We start from the raw sequence: 22767 nt of genomic DNA on the forward strand, positions 1-22767 counted from the left end.
TGGGCATTCCTGCAATCTGCAGGCCTCTCACAACAGATTTATGGACATTACAGAGGCCTCCAAATATGAACACCAGCAGTTTGCATTTGTAACCAAGCTGTATAATAGCATCCTTAAGACGTTGCTAATGAAGAATGCCTCTCCCAGACTGTGATCAAATGTACATGCCACAGTGCCACACACACACACACACACACACACACACACACACACACGCACGCACGTGTGCGCGCACGCACGCACGCACGCACGCACACACACACACACACACACACACACACACACACACACACACACACACACACACACACACACACACACACACACACACACACACACACACACACACACACACACATCACTGATGTCCTTTAAGATGAGAGCCCCTTAATGAAACTTTTAATTGGCTTGGTGAGGTGTTTAATTAGATGGCCTGGCACCTTCTCTGTCATACTTTAATTCATTATTAATTAATTATTCCTTCTGTACATCCTACTGCAGCCCCCCAACTCCTCCTTACATCTGACACTAACCAGTGGTGCAAAGTAAGTAATACTGTAAGTACTTCACCCATTCTCAACATATCCTCATTGGTCCTCACTAATGCTCATGATAAAACGGTACACATTTCTTCTACTTGGTCTGTGTGTTGTGGACACCTCCGAAACCTGCCAGTGACATCATTAGGCAGATTTCATTGTCTCCGCTAGGCCGAAAGGTATGGCTAGAGTATGTTTAGAAGAAGACCCACACGGGTCGAAACGTTGTTTCTTTTTTCTAAATAAATTGTCGCTGGAGCTGCAGAACAGTGTGCGGACCTCTCTTCTTCCTATGGTGTGTATTTTTTGGTTCGGCACCTGAAACATTTTTTGAAGATGTGCGTGCTTCCCTCTCCTTGCTCTAGAGTATGTTTAAGCCCCTGTCCGTCTGTGTGTCCGTGCAGTGTATCCACGTGTCCATCCGTCCGTGTGTCCGTCCGTCTTGTTACCATGCTAATCTCCGGCGAAATTGGCTCGCTCGCGGCAAAACTCTTTACACACACTCCCTGGATGCCAATTCAGAACCGTTGCCCCACATTTCTCACATGGCCCTGTTCTAGTGCCACCATGAGGCCGATTTGCAAAACACAATTCTGTACACTACTCCTACAGATTGTGTCCACAAATTAGGTGTCCGCAAATCGGACAGTATCTATTAGTATTGATTCCCAATCAATCATATCACTGGTAGGCGGGTTGATGAACTGTCCAAAGCCCTCCTCTGAGAGACAGAGTGAGTAGACAGTAAAGGTAATGAGCACTAATAAGGACCAATTGAAGACTGAAAATGGCTGAAGTCGTCCTTTAAGTATAATGTTAGGTACTTTTACTTCTACTCAAGTAGTTAAACGTTTCGCTAATTCTTCCAACCCACATTTTAGGGAACTTTTTTACTCCATTACAGTTATAAACTAGTTAGTTACTGTCCAGATTATGATTATTGGGTCACGGTGGCGCAGGCGGTAGTACTGTCGCCTCACAGCTATAGAAGGTTGTTTGATTCCCGCTGGGGATGGAGTGGGCGCATGTTCTCTCCTCTGCGTCATCAGTGCCCATATCCTAGGTGGGGTTGGCAAACAGGCTTTTCTGTGTGGTTTGCATGTTCTCCCCGTGTCTCCTATAGGGTATAGTACCCTCACAAAAAAAAAACATAGGCTACAGTAATCCTGGTCTCTATACTGCCTCCCCCTGGACAGTTGGGGCACCTGATGGAGAGAAAGGAACTGGTTGGAATAACGTGTTCCTTCCATGCACTACCGGGGAAACTCCCCCCTGTCAGGTGAAAATAATTGGCTTGGAGTCCTCTTGCATTGAAGGAAGCATGAGCACGAGCTCAGTCCCCAGGTTGGCAGAGGGAGAGTAGTGCCCAGGATTACAGTTTAGGCATTGGCACTGGGTGAGAAAAATGGGTTACAAAAATCGTGGGTTGAAAAAAGAAAAGATCTCTTGCAGAATAATTGGTAGATAGAAGCTCCGATCCCCTTCGAACCCAGGTCCCCCTTATCATTGCTGACTTCAAGGCGTTGTGAGCTTGTAGATCGGCTAAATAAGTGAAGTCATTAAATTTACCAAATACAACCACATGTATATTAATATATATATATATATATATATATATACTCTGCCATACAGATTATAACACTCAGAATTGATGTTGCTTTGAAGAAAGAAATACATAAAACATAAGCAGCTTAATGTGTGGTAGAGTGTATCATTGTTAGATGAATATGTGTTGTTGTTCTGTGCAGAAGCTGATAGTAACAGCACAGTGTGCACCTGTTGATTACAGCCTGTAACTATGTGGCATCCATCTATTCTACTGCACAGCACACGGTGTATGAAGGTAGTTCTGCAACATTGTCACACAGCTCTCTCTGGTGGAGTAATGATGAAACTGCAGCTGAGACTGCAGCCAAGCCACACACAACGGGTGGGCTTTATAAGACTGTGCGGGGCGCGTCATTAGTAATCCACCAACAAACAACTAGTAACATTTTAAAACATGTAGGCCTACCCAGGATGCTCTTTAACTTATGTAAAACTAAACTAAGCGCAAATAGAAAGGAAACTTGCCTTCGGTTCATTATTATCTCCCCTTTAATAATACCAATTTCAATTTGTATTGTGTTTTATATCATTTTTATCGTTGATTCGTCACCTTTACAACGAGGTACATAGATGGTACTGTCGAGGGAGAAAACAAGGTTGCACATAAAGTTAATCATCTGGGGACCTGGGAAAATAATGTGGGTACCCCCTAGGGGTCCCGACCCACAGGTTGAGAACCACTGGAGGGTGCCACGCATAACATTTTTTTTTCTTCTTTTTTTTTGCCACGCATAACATTTTTTTTTTTTTTTTTTATTAAATCTTTATGCAAATATGACATACAAGACAATACAAAACAGACAATATAGTACAGTACAACACAAATACAAACACAAACGACAAGTTATCAATACATCAATACAAAACAAATCATAGCCAGGGGGAATTACTAAACGAAAATATTAAACAGTGAACACAAAAGAGTCGTTTTTTCAGCCTTCTTATTTTTTGAGTCACGAATTGTTTGAATATACTGCTTGGCTTCAATCTCAAATACCATGAATAATGGCTTAGAGTGACTAAATTTAGACGTATGGATATGAAATTTGGCCAGAATTATTATTAAATTAATTATAAATACCTCATGTCTTTTCTTGTTACAATTACTATCATAGCCAAACAGCACATTCTGCCAATAAAGATTAAAGTCAGGGTCAATATTATCAACAATAAAACGAGATACATCTTTCCAAAATGTGTTAACATAACTACTTCATGTCCTCCCTCCACGACGTCATCTACTGAGCCACAATATTGGTTTCAGTCAGTCTGCCGTCGGCTGTTGAGGAGTGGAACTGCACCTGATACATTTCGTATCAAATTTGGCCAATGTTTAATTTGTCATTTTAGAGGTATTAAAAGTCCTTAAATTGTCACTTGTGCAGAAAATGTGCAGATACCCTCTATACACTTAAACTTTATGTTGGTTTGTTTACTGTTGAGTGAGAAAACAGAACCACTCATCAAGAGAGCAGGCAGAAGAAACATTCAGACAATAAAGGATTTTCAGTTTGGTACAAAATCAACAAGACAAATGTCTCCATTTGCTAATAATTTACATGTAATACAAAAAATAACATAACAATAATATTACAATAATATGATTTATAAAGATATAATACTGAAACAAATTCAAGTGAAATGCAACAACTGTCCTGAGCAGCAGGGGGCACCAACACGCCATTCTCTCAAAGCTCAAGAAGAAGATGAAGGGGAAGTGAGCCTCTAGACCCCATCCCTCGGAGGGACGGCCACGCTGTGATTGGCTAGTCAGTTGTCATAGAGACAACTACATGCCCAATCCGTTAAGACGCATTAGTCCATGTGGTTGTCCAGACAACCAACAACCAATCAGAGCCCGGGCCGTCCCTCCGGGTGATGGGACGCAGTGTATAAACTCTTCCTCGTGGTGAAATTCTCTCCTTTTCTCCTGCAGGCACTGTGTGTGTGTGTCTCTACCGTTAATTAAAACATTCATTAGTTAATTAACTTCCCAATAATCATAATAATAAAGATGGGTTTCGGAGACCTAAAGACTCCCAGCGGTCTGAAGCTGCTCAATGACTTCCTTCTGGACAAGAGTTACATCGAGGGGTAAGAATGACTAAAAGAAACACAACGCTGTTACACCCGAGCTGGTGACCTAATGAACTCTGTGACCGCAGGGGGCGCTGTTCTGCAGTATTTCCATTGACGTGTTTACCACAATATTCTAGACTTTAAAACATTAAAGCTTCAAACTCCCTTTTATGATTCAATTAAATGATGTAAACGACCAGTTATGCTGGTTTTTAGTCAAACGTTTTAGTTTGTCCACACTTCAACGCAGAGAGCCTGGGGTTGCACCGTTATCCAGGTCACAGAGTTGTGTGTAACAGCCTGCTGAGCTAGCTAGAGCATTAGCCTTTAGCAGAGACTCTGAAGTCTAATTTGTATACAACATTAACCCATCGAATTATTTAATACTTTAGCTATTGAAACATAGCAGATATACAAGCTCACTGTGCCGCGCTGCAAGCTTGTAGATTTGCTATTTTTGAAAAATCATGCAATCACTTTAAAAGCAAACATTTGTAACTCAAATATTTCCATCTGGGTGGTCCCTGGAACAACATATTTTGAGATGGGGGTCTGTGGGCAAACATGTAATTTCGGTCATTTTAGATGAGTAAATATAAAAATAAAGTAATAAAAGGTAGATTTTGTTTTGTTCTATAAATCTAGCTGCTGCAAGTCTGTTATTGGTTTAAATTTGGGTTTTGATACTATCTGTTAATTGTCCAGCATTAAGACAAATATAATAATAATTAATAATAATTGTGTGTGTGTGTGGGTGTGGGTGTGTATGTGTGCAGCTATGTTCCATCCCAGGCAGACGTAGCGGTCTTTGACGCCATCTCTTCTCCCCCGTCTTCTGATCTGGTTCACGCTCTGAGATGGTACAACCATATGCTGTCTTATCAGAAGGAGAAGAACAGGTAGGATTCTGCTGTATCTATCATCTATATGAATGAGATGGTACAACCATATGGTGTCTTTGATTGATATCAGATAGACAAGAACAGCTATGAGATGGTACAATCATATGGTGTCAGAAAGACAAGACGAGGGATCTACCATCTATAATATATGAATATATGAGATGTTACAACCATCTAGTGTCCTACCAGAAAGACAAGAGCAGGTATAGACAGAGAGCGCTTTGGCCTGATAAATACCTACAGTAATAATGTCTTCAACTGTTTTCTGAAAAAAACGTACGTTTCTATGATTCAGCTGTGCTCAAACTATTTAATGTCAAGAACCCCTAGCAATGTATGCATTTGACTGCTGACCCCAAAATGTTTTGTTCCATGAATACTAATGACTTCCTGCTTCCCTCCCATTGGTCAGTCTACCGGGAGTCAAGAAGCCATTGGCTGAGTACGGTCCAGAGGGCGTTGCCGACAGCACATCCTCCGCCCCCGCGCCCGCCTCCAAGGACGACGACGATGACATCGATCTGTTCGGTTCAGAGGACGAAGAGGTAACGACACATTAACTACACATCTAACAGACAATACATGTTAAATATACACACAGAGCCGTCACAGGGGGGGGGGGGGAGTGGGACTGAGTTACTAGGGCCCAAGGTGGAGGGGCCTTAATTATTTTATATACTTTAGCTTTGAAAAATAGCAGATATACAAGCTCACAGCGCTATGAGCTTGTAGATATGCTGTTTCAAGTTGTGTAAATGTGTGCAAATACATGTCATTTTGGGGTCCTTTACATAAAAAGGTTTGAGCACCACTGACATAGAAACAGGTTTTTCAAAAAGACTTGCACAAATCTTCAAGATTTTTCAAAAATAGTAGATCTACAAGCTTGCATTGCGGCACTCGGTGCATTGCAGCTCCTTGATCTCTTTATCTCTAGGAGAGGTTCTCTATTATAATTATAATTCTCTCTCTCTCTCTCTCTCTCTCTCTCTCTCTCTCTCTCCCCCCCCTCAGGAGAGTGCAGAAGCAGCCAGAGTGAAGGAAGAGCGTCTCGCTGCTTACAACGCTAAGAAGGCTAAAAGTAGGTCACGAACTTTCACCTTCTTTCATGACCTTTGAGTGCATGTGATAAGGCAGCAATCAGACATCTGGCTCATAATGAGGCAAAACGCCTCTGCCTATAGCAGCATTACTCCCTTACCTTTGAACTTTCACAACAAAGTGATTTTCTTCCTGCGTTTAGGTCTTTCCCTTTGATTAGTGTTTCGCTCTGTCCCATTGGTTAGTGTTTCGCTCTATCCCATCGGTTAGTGTTTAGGTCTGTCCCATTCGTCAGTGTTTAGGTCTGTCCCATTCGTCAGTGTTTAGGTCTGTCCCATTCGTCAGTGTTTAGCTCTGTCCCATTCGTCAGTGTTTAGCTCTGTCCCATCAGTTAGTGTTTAGCTCTGTCCCATTGGTCAGTGTTTAGCTCTGTCCCATTGGTCAGTGTTTAGGTCTGTCCCATTTGGTTAGTGTTTAGGTCTGTCCCATCGGTTAAGCCCCTTTTCCACTGGCCCCACTCCACACCACTCCACACCACACCGTCCACTTGTGCCAGGTTTTCCACTACAAGGACCTGGGTAGAGTGGTGTGAAAGTGGTACTAAACTGGGTACTAAAAAGTATCCACTCTAGAGTAGGTCTGAGCGAGGCCACACAGGGCCAAACACTTCATAATGACTGATCACTCACTGACTTTTCATTTAGACCACCAGGATATAGTTGTAATACATGATAATAGTTTCTATTGTGTTATAACAACTATTATAATCTATTATAGTGTATTATAATTATCATAGTAATACATTAATACTTTATAATGTATTATAATCACAGTTATAATTCATTATAGTGCATTATAATTAGGATGGTTGTAATACAAATTTATATTGTATTATAATACAAGTTAAAAGGGTAAATTTGTTTCTTACCGATAGGGGTACTTTTGTGTAATGGAAAATGTAGATATTTTTATGTGGTGTGGTGTGGTGCTAAAACTGCAGTCGAAAAGGGCTTATGTGAGTGTCTCTACCAGGTGAGAGTACAGCAGTACTGGGTAGTACCGGAATATGGGTCTGGCCCCGCTCAAATGTGAATCCATTTCCTCTCCCCAGAAATGTGGGGGAACCAATCAGGACCCAATCAGGACCCAGCATTGTTCTGGTCTAACCAATCGTGTCCAGAGCAATTTTTTTAACCCACCCCTTGGAAATGAAAATTCTGCTCGTGAGTCCAGACTAATATCCGATACGCAGTGAGGAATTAGTATGTGCAACACCAGGCTAACTCATAAAGGCACTGCTGACTGTACAGTATGTTGAAATCTACACTTATATTTATTTCCAGTGTTGGTCTAAAACATTTATGCAATGTATCTACAAGTACTAGTATATCTATTAAAGATTTATCTACAGTATTGCCCTGGCAAGCCTAACCTTTTTCCCCAGACCAAATGTCTTCACTTGCGCCAGCAGAGCGCGCAAGTACTGCGTTCGACTGCGTACAGGAGCCTACTGCACAAGGGGCAAGTTAGCACCTCGACAGAGTGTAGAGTGTAGTTCTAGTTAACGTTGTTGTGAGCTTGTAGATCTTGATCTACGATTGGCTGGTGACATTTATGATGATCCAATCACCATCTTTCGGCTGATCATGTGATGGACACATTAATAACCTGATAATGTCACCTGCGTCCAATCCGATTGGTCTAAATGGTTTCTATGGTTACTGACTCTCTCACTCTCACCCTCTCACTCTCAGAACCAGCCCTCATTGCCAAGTCGTCCATCTTGCTTGATGTGAAGCCGTGGGACGATGAGACGGACATGGCTAAACTAGAGGAGTGTGTCCGTAGCATCAGCATGGACGGCCTGCTCTGGGGACAATGTAAGGATATTTAATATACCACTATACCATACCTATATGTATGGTATACACTAGCACTAACTGAGTAATTCTAATGAACTGTAGTCCCATTGAAAACATAACAGAAACACACTAGTACAGACAGAGTCATTCTAAATGAACTGTAGTCCCATTGGAAACAACAGAAACACACTAGCACAGACAGTCCTTCTAATGAACTGTAGTCCCATTGGACTCCCATTGTAATTCGAGCGGCATGTTCTTATGCGTGTATAGTTTAAGAAAACATTTGAACACATCATGGAAGTAACACCAACAACACCAGAGAAAGACGAAATAATACCGAAAACATATTGAAAGAAGACCTAACGCTTCCAGTAGGACTTGTTATCGCTACTGCACCAAGGGAGTGGATGCATCACATCTGCTTTATCCCATACTCATCATAAGACTTCCGTTGCTCCAGACTGTATGACGGGAGCATTTGTAAATTGTGGGAGTCAACAGTCTGGACCCTTTAGACTAGTGTAATGGCTACATTGTAACGTTGCATTAATTAATGGCTACATTCTAATGCAACAACGTTTCATTAATGTGTTTACTTCCTGTAGCCAAGCTAATGTAATGGCTACATTGTAATGTATGTAATGTGATTACTTCCTGTAGCCAAGCTGGTTCCCGTTGGTTATGGCATCAGGAAGCTGCAGATTGGCTGTGTGGTGGAGGATGACAAGGTGAGGAGCATTCTGATTGGTTCATTCACTGTCTGTTGTTTTCATCTACGTATAGATGCTAATATATTTATAATATGTTGTATCGTTAATAATTTAAACCTTTATTCTCAAGTGGGCACAGACATACTGGAGGAACGCGTTTATTTAATGTTATTGTTTATTTAATGTTTATTACAATTTAGTAATGCAACTTAAGTACATCAATACATCAAATGCATAGAAATATCAATCTAGAAAAATAACGTAGGTAGTGAGTCTGTAGTTCTAAGTGTGACAGGGAGTTTATTCCACAGTTTGGGGGCCAGGAGGGAGAGTCTAGGACAGGGCTACTCAACTTAAAGGACCAGGTCACCTCTGGGACAACCAGATCTTATTTTATTGTTGTGTGGGACACGATCAACACAATCCTGAGTTATTTTTTGTGTTCAATCTGTGTTTTTAGATATTTTAGTATTTCAGCCGATTTCAGCATGCTACAACTGGTCATATGATGCAAAATGCATCATATGACCAGTTAGCATGCTGAAATACTAACATATCTAAAAACACAGATTGAACACAAAAAATAATTCAGGATAAAATAAGATCTGGTTGTCCCAGAGGTGACCTGGTCCTTTAAGATGGCCCAGGGGCCACTCAGCAAAATACCAAAAGTCAAAGGGCCGCAAGCTAAAAATGACGGTTCCATTTTAGACGTTTACAATGATTTTGTAACACACTTCATGACAAGTCTAATAATTAAGGAAACGCACAGAAAACAGCCACATTTCCAGTCTATATCCACGAGTTTCCAACGCCCCATAGTGCATTGCGCAGACGTCAGCACCGAGCTTCCGCCGCCGATTTACAAGCTCACAACGGGTTGCATCTGCGACACGACGTGAGCTTGTATGTCTGCTGTTATACCCGGAAGTGTGGTGAAAACAGGTCCAAATAATCTCCAGTAAACTCCCGCGGAAACAGGTGGATAAGCCAGGCTAAACCTTATTGAACCAAAATATTGTCATGGATGGAATAATGAAATGATCACATTTTATCAAATTAGGCTTAAGACCACTACTATGAATGATGCTTCTGTGACTTGGTCACTTTCCTTGCGTTTAAGATTGTCACGTTTCATGATAGCAATTGGTATTTGGCATAAATAAATAACGAACATGATTGCACACTTTTGAGTGTGCGAGGCTCCCTTTAATTTTTCATTAGGACGGATTTAAAATAAATAGACGTTTATACAATCACTCAAACCCCATCATCCCTATTCTTGGGGGACATTCACCAAAAATCTACAAACTCACCACAAGATGCATTGTGAGCTTGTAGATCGGCTATTTTGGTGAAGTTGTTTATATGGAAAAATAACTCAAGTAGGTTACAGTTCAACTCGGCCTCAGTTGCACTGTACTTGTAAAACAGTTTGATGCTTTGAGCTTTGTAAAACACAACTGCTCGGAGGAGATTTGTGGTACAATAAGCATAGTTCCCCTGGCTCCTGCGATCTGTTGGAATGTGTGCACTGTCGTTGCTGAATTTATTTTTCAATGACGGCGGAGTCGCGGAGGCAGAGACAAGCACAGACAAACTACGTCTTCATTAGCCTGAAACATGCGTCCAGTCTCCAGTTAGCCCGACTGCGGTTGTCTGCTGCAAAATCTCTGCAGATTTGTCTGACTGTCTCGTTGTACAAACTCTGCATCTTGCACTGTTGTTGTCAGGGCTGTGCTCTGTGCATTGACTGCTTTCGCTTCCTGACTCGTCATATCCCTAACCTACGGGGTGCACTGAGGCTCAAACATCACTGTGTTGAAATAAATGACGGCGTTAAAAGGACTTTAAAAGGCTTAGAAAAATATATATTTTTTTAATGGTATGATCATGACGGGCCGCACAGACATGCGAAAGGGCTGCGGGTTGAGTAGTGCGGGTCTAGGACGAGTGGGTCGTTGTCCTGGGGTTTTTTGTGTTTTAATGTTTTATAATAATATTTTATTATTATTATTATTATTCCAGGTGGGAACAGACATTCTGGAGGAGCAGATCACAGCATTCGAGGATTACGTTCAGTCCATGGACGTTGCTGCTTTCAACAAGATCTAACACAATACACACACTCACACACAGTTAAAGAACAACACACACTGAAGCATCAATAAAAAGCACTTCAGAAAAGAAACAAAAAAAACATTTCTGTTTTAATTCACGTTATGGTTTCTCTGATTCACTAAAGGTTACTAAAGGTCGCACCAGAAACATATTCTAGCTATTGGTGGAGTCCACTAATGCATTTCGATGGGAATTGATTGATTCAGTGTTTCTCAAACGTGTACATTTCAAGGTCTCCACTTAACTCTTGACAGTGTACAAATGGAACCCAACACGTCCATTTGGTTACATTTTTACACTGTCAGAGTTGCAGACTTGTATGGGTCAATTTAGACCTCTGTAAAGGAACCCACAGTCCCTGGAATCCACTTTGAGGAACGCTGGATTGATCAATTGAATAATTCATTAGAAGGTTGCATAGGAAAGTTTCATGACCGTACAGTAGGAAACACATTTTCAATAGGATGCATTATCCATTTGGATTTATGACATTGTGTTTATGCTTGAAGAAGATACATTCTTAAGTCAGATTCTGTTGATTCGAAGGCAGACCGCCCCAAGACTTTGGAAGCGACGACTTAAGCCCGGATCAGAGTCTACGGTGGAGAGCTATCCACCGCAAATTTGAGGTGGAAAGCTTTCCACCTCAAGTCAGAAAATAAGTGAAGGCCATCATAGTCCCTCACGGTGGAGTCCTATTCACCGTGACTGACTGGTCTAGATCGACCAATCAGTGAACGGGGTGAAGAGCCTATCTGTCTGAAAGTAAAAACAGAGAGATGTGTTGGGACTCGCGGTTCCACCGCGAGGAATGATGTAACGTTGTAGTTTCATGACTCAAAAAGACTCGAAAAGACTATCCACCGCGGACCCGACTATGATTCGGGCTTAACCTGTCACCAGACTTTTACACCTCAAAGTGACAACTGCTTGTAGATCTGTTGGTTGAGAGCTTTATCAAGTTTATCAACCAGGAACCATATTTTGGTGTCTGTGCCCGAACGCTTTCTTTAAATGGAGGACTGTTTTTTACATGTGAGTTTCTTTTAAGGACAAGTTCACCCAAGAAGGTTGAAATGTTTTATTTTCTATCAGTAAATTGTTTGCCCCATCAAGTCTTCATGGAGATGTTTAGTTTTTGTCACATCTCTGCAAAGGTAAAGAAATGATCCTCTTTGCCTATAATTATGATGACATCAGGGAAGAGGCAAAAGAGCAGACCAAGTACAGAGCTAAGGAAGTGTTGACGCTTTTGAGTGGTTAAATGACGAAAATGCACATTAACATTAATCCAACATGTTTATTAGTAGCATGTATCAACATGAATACAACATGTTAATGGAGGTTAAATGATTGATAATACACATTAACATGAATCCAACATGTTTATTAGTAGCATGTATCAACATGAATCCAACATGTTATTAGAGGTTAAATGATTGATAATACACATTAACATGAATCCAACAAGACTAATGCCTCATTCACATATAAGGAACCAAGCTAATGATTAAGCTTGGTAATTCATTGTAATTTCTATGCAAACCAGCTTTTACAATTTTCAAGCTTCTCAAGCTGGGGATTTTAAAAGCTTGTTTCACAGATATATATATTATTTATGACTCTACTTTGTTGTAAGACTAATACCAGATCTATAAATTCACAACACATATGCACGCAACATTTTTGACAAAATAGGCATATATATATATGCCAAACTGCCAAAAGAGGGCAGAGGACATGTTGAAAGTTGTTAATGTGTCATCTTTATTTCTTCCACACCTACAGGGCGATACCTACTGTACAGGTGCAACTGATGGCATACCTGGGTGGGTATGCCATACCAACTGGCATTGTTTTGTTCCTGAGTTGCATTGTTACCGAGTAGGCCAGTGCAAGACAATGAACTCCCTGCTGGGACTCTAGATAGTATTAGTCCTGGAATGAGCCACTTCTGTACAAAGCTTTGAATCATTCATGACCACACAAGTATTTTGGTGTGAATTTAATGAGCATGTCCATCAGTGGCTTCTCAAAGCGGAGGATGCGGAGGATGGGTTGAGGGGGTCAGCATCTGCAGAGAAAACATATGCTACATCATATAATTCTAATCAAATTACTTAGTTTAGTTATCTTGTCTAACCCTCATGTAAAGGCTTTAAGATGAAACTTGAACTGTTCAACAGATAGTGCTGTTGCAACTGTTTCTCTTCTGCATAAAGTGACAAAATTGTGTGAAGGGTAGACATCTTCTGGCCAGATGCACTAACATGATGCAGCATGATGACTCATATGATGCAACATGCATCATCATTCATGCTGAAATACTAAAAAATCAAAACACAGATTGAACACAAAAAATAACCCAGGATTGTGTTGATGTTGTCCCAAACAACAATACAATAAGATCTGGTTGTCCCAGAGGTGAACTGGCCAGGCCTGTGGTGTCCATCCCAATTTGTAGAGACCACATGTGTAGGCCTATGCAGGGCCAAGGGCCATGGTGGGTACCCCAGATGGCAACAATGAGGAGTTTGACATCCTGGCTGGGGTAGTACTGCAAGGAGACACCCTAGCCCCCTTCTTCTTTGTCATAGTCCTGGACTACAAGCTCCGGAAGGCCATCAGTAGACAAGAGCAGGATCATGGCCTCACTCTTACTCTAGTGGTGGCGTTCAAATGAGGTAACAGTGTGTGTGTGTGTGTGTGTGTGTGTGTGTGTGTGTGTGTGTGTGTGTGTGTGTGTGTGTGTGTGTGTGTGTTGGGTCCCTCCATGAATTTACAGAGATCAAGCTACAAGTGAGTGTGGAACGTGTAGCATGTTCATCAACATGTTTCACCCATAGAGGTATAAGGTTTCACCTCTTTCACTCAGACATTCAGCTCCACAGCTCCACCCGGTGGGGGAGGGGAGGCATTGTTCCATTGTGTTGAACTCTGATGGGACACTAGATTATTCATAGTAGAACTATGAGAGAGGAGAGACATTTGCCATCCCTGTAGGAAGCTCTGAAACAAATCTCACAAACCACTGGAGTAATCAGTGCCAAATGTACGGTAGGCAAAATAAATAGCCTATAACTCCCAGGTTGCTGTTCATAGCATTGATGTTAGCAGAGGTCAGTAATTAAAATATAAAATGTTTTTATGAAAGCAAACATGATAACATGTTAAATGACACCTTGGATGGTATATTCTATATTAAATCCAATGAGTGTTTCTCTAATCCTTTGAGTGAATGTATCTGATTGACCAGACCCAAAATGAGGGAATGAGGAGTGACAACCTTGTTGGCCCTAGATATTTGGGTAAATATTCAAAGCTTTTCCCATAAGATTTGTCTAAATTAGTGAAAATAGATGATCTACAAGTTCACGGCACTTCATAAGGCATTTTAAATTGCTCTATACCCACCAGTTTTAGCCAAATCTTTCATGCCAACATAATATAGCCTATTAACATCATGTTCCAAAGTAGCAAAATATCACAGTATCAAATGCATGGAAGGATTGTGCCAGTGAAAGTGTATGGGCGTCATAATCACATACATAATACCACAGTTGATTGAAGATTTGAACACATTTCGTTCGCTGTAGGTTGATCACAGTTAGTTATTTGTCCATAAATCCATCTAATGTTGCAACGGTTTTCATCTGTCATTGGAAGTCGGGACGACTCGGGATCAACTCCACCATCATGCTGCCGTCAACTGGAGTGTGTTTACTGGGGTCAGAAAACCTTCTATATATAGCAAAACGGATGGAAAAACAAGAGTATAGTTTATGGTATTGTGTCGCCAGGTATGTCTGCTAAGACGACTGTGAGTTTTGTTGTTAATTTAACATAGTTTAAAATGTTTTAGAAGACAAATGACAGAGGAAACACTGTGCTCTGACTGTGCAAGGGTGATGTTTTGAGCGTATCACTTAAAAACGAGAGTGCTTTTTCCATCTCAGTTATATTGATAACAAAAAGCCACATGTGTGCTAACTGGTCAGCTCTTTGTTTCATTTCATAACATACACCGTAGTTTGTTATAACTTGTTTTAATCGAGGAGAAAACACAAGTGGCACACTATGCCACCTAGACAAGAGGAGCTGTGTGCATGTTGTCTCTATATGGTTCTCATGTGGTGTTTAAGTCCCGCCCCTTCAGAGCGTTCAGTACCAGTCTGTCAGACTTTATTCTAAAGAAGGAAGGAAGACCTACTAGCTGAGAAAACTATGGCAGAAGTAGCACCAGCACCCGCCCCAGCTCCGGCCAAGGCCGCCAAGAAAAAGGCGGCTCCCCGACCCAAGAAGACCGGTCCCAGCGTCGCTGAGCTGGTCGTCAAGGCCGTGTCCGCCTCCAAGGAGCGGAGCGGTGTGTCTCTGGCTGCGGTCAAGAAGGCTCTGGCTGCCGGCGGCTACGACGTGGATAAGAACAAGGCTCGCGTCAAGATCGCCGTCAAGAGCCTGGTCGCTAAAGGCACCCTGGTCCAGCTCAAAGGCACCGGCGTGTCCGGCTCTTTCAAGATGAACAAGAAGGCAGAAGCGGTGAAGGCGAAGAAGCCTGCTGCTGCAAAGAAGGCAGTTAAAGCAAAGAAGCCCGCTGCCGCCAAGAAACCTGCAGCGGCTAAGAAGCCCAAGAAGGCGGCGGCAAAGAAGCCCGCAGCCGCCAAGAAATCGCCCAAGAAAGCCAAGAAGCCCGCCGCCAAGAAAGTAGTAGCTAAAAGCCCGAAGAAGGCCGCCAAGAGCCCCAAGAAAGTGGCTAAGAAGCCCGCAGCAGCCAAGAAAGCTCCAGCCAAGAAGGTTGCCAAACCCAAGGCCGCAAAGAAGGCAGCCCCCAAAAAGAAGTAAACCCTCTGTTCCATCTCTATACCCATCAAAGGCTCTTTTAAGAGCCAACCACTTCATTTGTATAAGAGTATCCTCATTTATTATTATATACCATGGTCATATGTGAGCACTGGACTGGAATAATAACCAGTCTGTTTTAATAGACATGTGTGTTAATGGTCCAATACCAATAATGAGTGACACAACAGTCTAATATACATTTATTTATGGCCAAGTTAATACACATTAACGCTGCCAATACAGCCATTTCTCTCACTTTATCTATCGAGCTATCAAGTATTGTCCGTATTGATACTTAATTATTGATGGATTAGGCTACTATACCTATATTTAGGTTATGTGACAATACAAACGTAGAGTAGAAAGAAATGCGTGGCCCAGACCCAGCATGTATTCAGTAACACCAAATGTACACATTGACAAGAATATGAATAGGGGAGAATAAATAATAATAAAAATAACAATTATTATGGTATAGAGGACTTGACTAGCAACTATTATAAACTAAGGGGTGATGTGACCAAAATGAACAAGGGGGTGTGGTGGGGGAGGGGAGGGGAGGGGTAGGGGGTAGGGCAGTCTGCCTGTCCTCCCTTACGTCCTCAGAACACGGATAAAACGGCATGGCTTAGAGCTCCGGAATCATTCACTTCTGGATCTTCTACTGAACTGAAGCTTGAAAATGAGTGGGCGTGGCAAAGGAGGAAAAGGACTGGGAAAAGGAGGCGCCAAGCGTCATCGCAAGGTTCTTCGTGATAACATCCAGGGCATCACCAAGCCCGCTATCCGCCGTCTGGCTCGCCGTGGCGGTGTGAAGCGTATCTCCGGTCTGATCTACGAGGAGACCCGCGGTGTCCTCAAGGTCTTCCTGGAGAACGTGATCCGTGATGCCGTCACCTACACCGAGCACGCCAAGAGAAAGACCGTGACCGCCATGGATGTTGTCTATGCTCTGAAGAGACAGGGACGCACTCTGTACGGCTTCGGAGGTTAATAATGCTGACTTGATCTACCAACAACCCAAAGGCTCTTTTAAGAGCCACCCACACGTTATGTAACGAGTTTATTCCCACTTTTGTGCATGACTACAGCTTTTAAAGTGTACATGTGAATATACACTATGATCCACTATGATCAGTTGATAAGTCAAAAAAGGAATATACTGTGCTGCTACACAATGGTGTAATTCGACACGCACGACCAGGCAGAAACGTCTATTTCCACATTTGCCCAATTTAAACCTTGCTTTGCTTCATAATCACATTTTAAGCAGCCCAGGACTTAAATCGGAGCCTCGCAAACAATCCTTGATCTAAAACGTAACCTGTCTTTACAACTGGGTTTAAACAAGCGTTTGTGACTCTGCCATTAATAGTCTATGAACATGTAGAGGCGGGAAAACACACTGAGTTCAGTATCTTACTTTGAAGTACTCAGAATACAGAGTTTAAATTAGAATGTCCCAACTGAAGTTAACTGGAGTGATGGAACAACATCGATTCTGCTTTCCTTATCTTGAAGTAATAAACGGGCTAGGAATGGAGAAAATATAGTAACACACACACACACACACACACACACACACACACACACACACACACACACACAAGAACTCTTTCTTATATTATAGACTAATATTGGGAATAATGCCATTGTCTCAGAGACAGATTTATATAGTCTATACCTTTTGTTAGTCAAGAAAGCACTATGGCTCATTGGGGACCTTCATGGACATTAAAATATACATTTACCCTAAGTGCATGTTTAGCCGCTCAAAATATTACAGGGACAATAGAGCGCACGAGCGGGAGAAATAATACAGAAATAAAGACACCGCCCTCTTTGTGGCAGGATCAGCCAATCATATGCTGGGAGTCACATACAACATTTGCGTTGGCTGTGTATAAATAATGGTGCGACTGCGCTCTCTAAACACATTCTTCACTGAAAGCCACTGATAGAACACAGTCAGGATGCCGGAAGTTGCGGCGCATTAAGTGGTTTCGTTGTGACATAGTAATAAGGCCGCGGGCACCCGTGGTGTCTGCGGTCCTGTTATCTTCATTTTCTTCCTAATCTGACACCTTAAAAGACGGTGATCAAAGAGAACACAAAAATATAAAAAATGGCCCCCCCGGGCCCGGGGGAAGCCCAAGACCGGGTGGGACGCCACTGGGCACGGATCCGCTTCACCGGCAATGGAGAGCCTCCGAGCAGGAGCGTTGTCGGACAATATCTGTTCAAAACCAGATGGCTGGAAGTGAGTGAAATATACTCCTTTATTGCTCTGCCAAACAGGAGAGAATTCGAACTGTGTTTCCACCGTGAAGGCTCCCTGCGGAAATTCAGCACGCTGTTTGCTGACAGATCTGCAGAGGGTGAGTGGAAGGACTTTGAACTGCACTCCTCTGTCCCTGTCGACACGCTCATTGGAATACCAGTAGAGTCGCCGAAATGAAGGTCGCCCGGAATGGTCGCCGACAAGTGTCGCCGACGTGTTTGGAATAGTCGCCTGGCGTTATAGAAAACTCATCCAGGCAGTGAGAAATCTCATCGAGAATGGTCGCCGACGTGTTTGGAATAGTCGCCTATATTTATAAACCATTATAGACAACAAAGGTATAAAGGGAGTGAGTGAGTGAGTGAGTGAGTGAGTGAGTGGGGTATTCAAGTGAGTGTAGGCTACCATATCAATGTCACCCATTCACACATAACGTTTGCATAAGTGTCCACCACTTTGCAGATCAATACCCTGAAATAATAGTTGGCTACAACATGTATCTGTGCTATTTAGAGAAACTATAAGCGTTATAACTGTAAGCTGGCTGCTGGCAACTTTGTCTCTGACCAATGACTACAACGTATTGGATCTGCAGATTTAATAGCAGCACGTCTGACTGCACAGATCGCTTCGTTGGGATTAAAACCGCTCGTAATCCTACCACAGTGGTGCGGTGGTACGTGGCTTTGTAAATAAACGTCATGAAACTTTACCTTTTTCTATGCAAACTATAAAGTCTTCAATCAATCCATTTCATCCTCCATGACACAAACTACTTTAACCGAGCCTATGCTCGGGCCTCCGACCAAGACGACACGAGGAAAACAGTGTGCGTGCAGCTGTGTCAGTGTGTGCCAGGGACGTGCAGAGAATGTTAGAGAGGCAGGGGGCCAGGGGCTGACACTTCTAAAAGAGGTCAATTCTTTCAACATAAGATGTTGCATTCAAGTTCAGGACCTGCATTCGGGTATGGCACGGAAAAGGGCGTTTGCATTTCTTTCACCATAGTAAAAAACTGCATTCATGGTCTAGACTGGAGAGGGCACTTTTTACAAGGTGGATAAAAGGGCAGGGGCTCAAACCCCCTTTGATGTCTAATGTGTGCACGTGCCACTATGTGCTGAGTCGCGGCTCGCAACATGATGCTGTCAGACAGTAAAATAAGGGGGTCTTTATACCAGGACGATTGGAAACGCCGCCGGTCTCGTTTTGGATTTATTACCCAAAAAACGTCGCGTTTACACCTTGTTGTTGGTTCGTTTTTCTGTGTTTATACTACAAGTTGACAACGCATGAATTCAAGCAAAATGTGTCATGTTCCCAGCCTACATAGGCCTATACTGTGTATTTACCCTTCAACTATAAAATATAGGCCTATATTGTTTTTAATGAGACATGCTTTGTAATTAGGCTATGCTCCCAAATCCATATTATTATCATCTGTTCGCATATTCAATGAGTCCCGCAAAAGGAGGTTTTTAGCGAGGTGAAGTGAAACACCAACAAAAGTCACCTGGAAGATGAAGGTCGGAACATTTATAGCCTATGGAGCATATTTCTGGACATTATCTACGGGGATGGGCTATATTAAGTGAGTTCTGTCTTCTAGCTGCAACACAGAAGTATAACGCACCATGCGAGGCAACTAACGGAGTAGGCTAGCCTACAGAGGCACATATGGGTATGGTAGTCTACCATACCTTGATTACAAGGGAAAATAATAAAATGTACTTCTTAAAATAAATTCATCATGCCTGTTGCTAAGTATTGGCAACATGACTGTCTTGCATGCGTGCCTTGCACGTGCAAGACCAGACAACAGTCATGTTGCCATACCTTAGCTCTTACTGAACTGACGCACTGCACTGGGATGCGGCGCAATGGAGGATGATGTGCCGTCGCCGTTGCAAAATAAACTAACGGAATAAATTAATGAACTGACGCCATACGCCACTGGCAGTCTGTTATTTCACTGGAAGTCACAATCATAGCCTTCCGTTATGGCTTTAAGTAAATTGCCTAGTTTGGAAGCAACATGTGTGCCTTAAGAGGAGGCTAGACGCACTGGAGAGAAAAGGCGACATGATTTCTTTGACTGGAGGAGAGGGAGCGAGGATATGGAGGAAGTTTTTGTGATGGTCTCTGACTGACTGGACAGTTATGTTTATTCTGTCTGTCTGTCTGTCTGTCTGTCTGTCTGTCTGTCTGTCTGTCTGTCAGCAAGACTCAGCATATTACAATAACTCACTCATTACCTGAAGTCCGCTGCGTCTGTGATGTGGCGCGGTGCATGAAGAATTAATCCAGTATTTTTTGGTGAGAAGTTGAAAAAGGGGGACGCAAAATAGTCATTAATCATAGCTTTGCTTAGAATGGAATACCATAGCCTAATGGTTTAATTTAACTTTGCGGAGAGGAGAGCTGTTGCAACTCCGACAGGCCAGCTAGGGTACCAGCCCAGGTGCGACGACTTGTGCGTAATTAGACATTTTTAAAAGGCTTTCATATAGACTACTCCTGACATTTTTCAAATGAGGTTTGTGCTAATAGATCACTGGGCTATTTTCTGGGTTTTAATTAGGCCTACAACAACACAAATAATAATAATACATTTTCGGTTAGTCTGACAGACTGACACTTATATGCAGCAGGGGAAGGGGAGCAGAGGAGGGGGTGCTATGACATCATCGCACTCTCCCTCACGGCCGAATTCCGATATTACACCGTTGCGAAACTGATGCGAAACCGCAGAAATGCACTTTCAGAGCCGAATTCGGAAAAGTATCGGTTAGGGTCATGAAACCGCGTCTCCGTGTGTCAAAATGGCCGAATCAATAGTAAAAACTATCGTCTACAAAAAAATCGACCTCATGTAATGACCCCCTAAAACTTTGTAGATATAGTTTGATATAATTAGGCCTACATTTCTGTTGATGTTTCAACCAAGGGACGAGTTTGTGATTCCCCCATATCCATATAAAACACTCATGATAGCTGATACAACAGAAGTAAATTACATTTCACAGAAGATCTTTTTAATTTGCAAAAGATTTTAAGACAAGGGGTGTGTCCACATAACCTTATATAACGAAGTTGCTTTCATACTAGCTTTTTATTAGTGAACTAAAACAATATTTGACAGATATGACTAGCTTATACATTTGACTTATGAATTGGAATGTTATATTATAGCAATTGATGCAACAATGATGTATGGAACACTAATGGAGAGACATGGCACGCATTACGCGTCGTGCGTAATGCCAGCCCATTTAATTGCGTTTTGCCATTGCCATATGGACAGAGAGATTTCTCTATACGGGGCCATGTAGATGTAATCAAAGCCATCAGCTGTAAATGATCAGTCAATCAATTAAAAGGGTACCCACGTCCGTTTAGTTTGGCAGGTCCTGTGCAGGCTGAGTTTCAATTGTTTTTTTACCGTCATATCAGACAGCGATTTATCTCCGACACAAATTGCCTATTGTAATAGCCTACAATAATTGGCTGGGATGTAGGCCTAATATTACAATTAGTGTGATGATGTGAACTCTAAACGTTCCCCTAATCCCTAACTCTTGACGCAAAGCTATAATATTCATGTGATAGCCTACTCTATAATGTCAGGTCTAAGTTGTGGCATTTTAGTAAATTATTTCTATTTGATACCAGTGACATGCATTTGATTTAATCGAATCTTAAAAAAAAGAAAGAAAAAAAAATCTGCGCCTATTCTCATTTAATGTTCAGGCCTGGGATTGTTTTCTTAATAGGCCTATGATTGTTGAATGTCCATACAAAATGCACTTTGTATTTAGGCCTACTTTGAATTTCAAAGTGGGCTATTCTTTCTGTTTGGTGAAACAGATACTTAAGTTGACTGTGCACATTTCAATATGATGTCAAATCCCACTTTGCTGCTTTGTCCATATGCGCTTAGGAAGCAAAGACACCAGTTTGATTCGAACATGGCTCGGTCAATTATGAAGCGATTAAAAAAAAAAAAAAAAAAAACGTCACCTCATTCATTGGAAAGCCCCACTTCCATGACCAATGGGTCATGGAACCTAACCCTGACCCTAGCCTATAGCAGTGGTTCTCAACCTGTGGGTCGGGACCCCCAGGGGGGTCCCCAAATTATTTTGGGGGGTCTCCAGATGATCAACTTAATGTGCAACATTGTTTTCTCTCTCAACAGTTAATAACCCGATACAAGGTTTAAGAGTATAGAGGGCACATGCACCTTTCTAAAGTGACAATTTAAGGACTTTTCAATACCTCTAAAATGTCAAATTAAACATTGGCCAAATTGTCAAATAGCCTACTAGAGGCAGAAATTGTGAAAATAGCCGATCTACGTGCTCACAAGCCCTAGTTTATTTGAAAATAGCCGATCTACAAGCTCGAGCTTGAAGATCTGCTATTTTTCAAACATTATATGTACCTAGTTACTATCTAATACATTTAGAAGGAGAAGAAAGTGAGGATTTGTAGCTATACTGTGTTGCCAAATCTGTTTATTATAAGTACATCTTCTTTCTGTAAAGTACACTGTAAACATTGGGGGTCCTTGTTCTTGGCATGAAAAGGATTGAGAACCATTGTTCTAAAACAATAACAGACAATAAAGTTTGACTGACATGCCCTAGTTGCTTATTTTTGGCTTATTGTTATAGACATGGTTGCTTGTTTCTCTCGCAAATGACAATCTGGCAACACCACTGGCTGGGGCTGCTGCGTCTCTGATTTCCTCTATCCCAACGTAACCGCAATTTAGCTCAT

General features: G+C 42.0%; 3 protein-coding genes across 3 annotated transcripts; all 3 read left to right on the forward strand.

Annotated features, from left to right (window-relative positions):
* The first annotated feature begins 4076 nt into the window (after window positions 1–4076).
* Window positions 4077–10944, forward strand: eef1b2 (eukaryotic translation elongation factor 1 beta 2). The gene is made up of 7 exons (XM_080725198.1): window positions 4077–4241; window positions 5003–5125; window positions 5541–5673; window positions 6143–6209; window positions 7924–8049; window positions 8695–8762; window positions 10773–10944. The coding sequence occupies exons 1-7, from the start codon at window positions 4162–4164 to the stop codon at window positions 10857–10859; spliced, it is 684 nt and encodes a 227-aa protein (XP_080581324.1). The 5' UTR covers window positions 4077–4161; the 3' UTR covers window positions 10860–10944.
* A 4145-nt stretch (window positions 10945–15089) lies between these two features.
* On the forward strand, window positions 15090–15704 carry LOC308284556 (histone H1-like; the record flags this gene model as incomplete). The annotated part of the gene is made up of 1 exon (XM_080725216.1): window positions 15090–15704. One exon carries the CDS (start codon window positions 15090–15092, stop codon window positions 15702–15704), a length of 615 nt encoding a protein of 204 aa, XP_080581342.1.
* A 682-nt stretch (window positions 15705–16386) lies between these two features.
* On the forward strand, window positions 16387–16698 carry LOC308284763 (histone H4; the record flags this gene model as incomplete). Its single annotated transcript, XM_080725493.1, has 1 exon — window positions 16387–16698. The coding sequence occupies one exon, from the start codon at window positions 16387–16389 to the stop codon at window positions 16696–16698; it is 312 nt and encodes a 103-aa protein (XP_080581619.1).
* Window positions 16699–22767: the final 6069 nt, after the last annotated feature.

This window comes from Nannobrachium achirus (assembly GCF_963921795.1).
Source record: "Nannobrachium achirus genome assembly, chromosome: 5".
Lineage (NCBI taxonomy): Eukaryota > Metazoa > Chordata > Actinopteri > Myctophiformes > Myctophidae > Nannobrachium > Nannobrachium achirus.

What these genes read in the sequence shown, in the direction of transcription:
- eef1b2 (XM_080725198.1), top strand. Translation starts at nt 4,162, where the DNA reads ATGGGTTTCGGAGACCTAAAGACTCCCAGCGGTCTGAAGCTGCTCAAT. An exon ending in TCGGTTCAGAGGACGAAGAG is followed by an intron (nt 5,674 to 6,142) that starts GTAACGACACAT and finishes CCCCCCCCTCAG; the next exon opens with GAGAGTGCAGAAGCAGCCAG. An exon ending in CAACGCTAAGAAGGCTAAAA is followed by an intron (nt 6,210 to 7,923) that starts GTAGGTCACGAA and finishes TCTCACTCTCAG; the next exon opens with AACCAGCCCTCATTGCCAAG.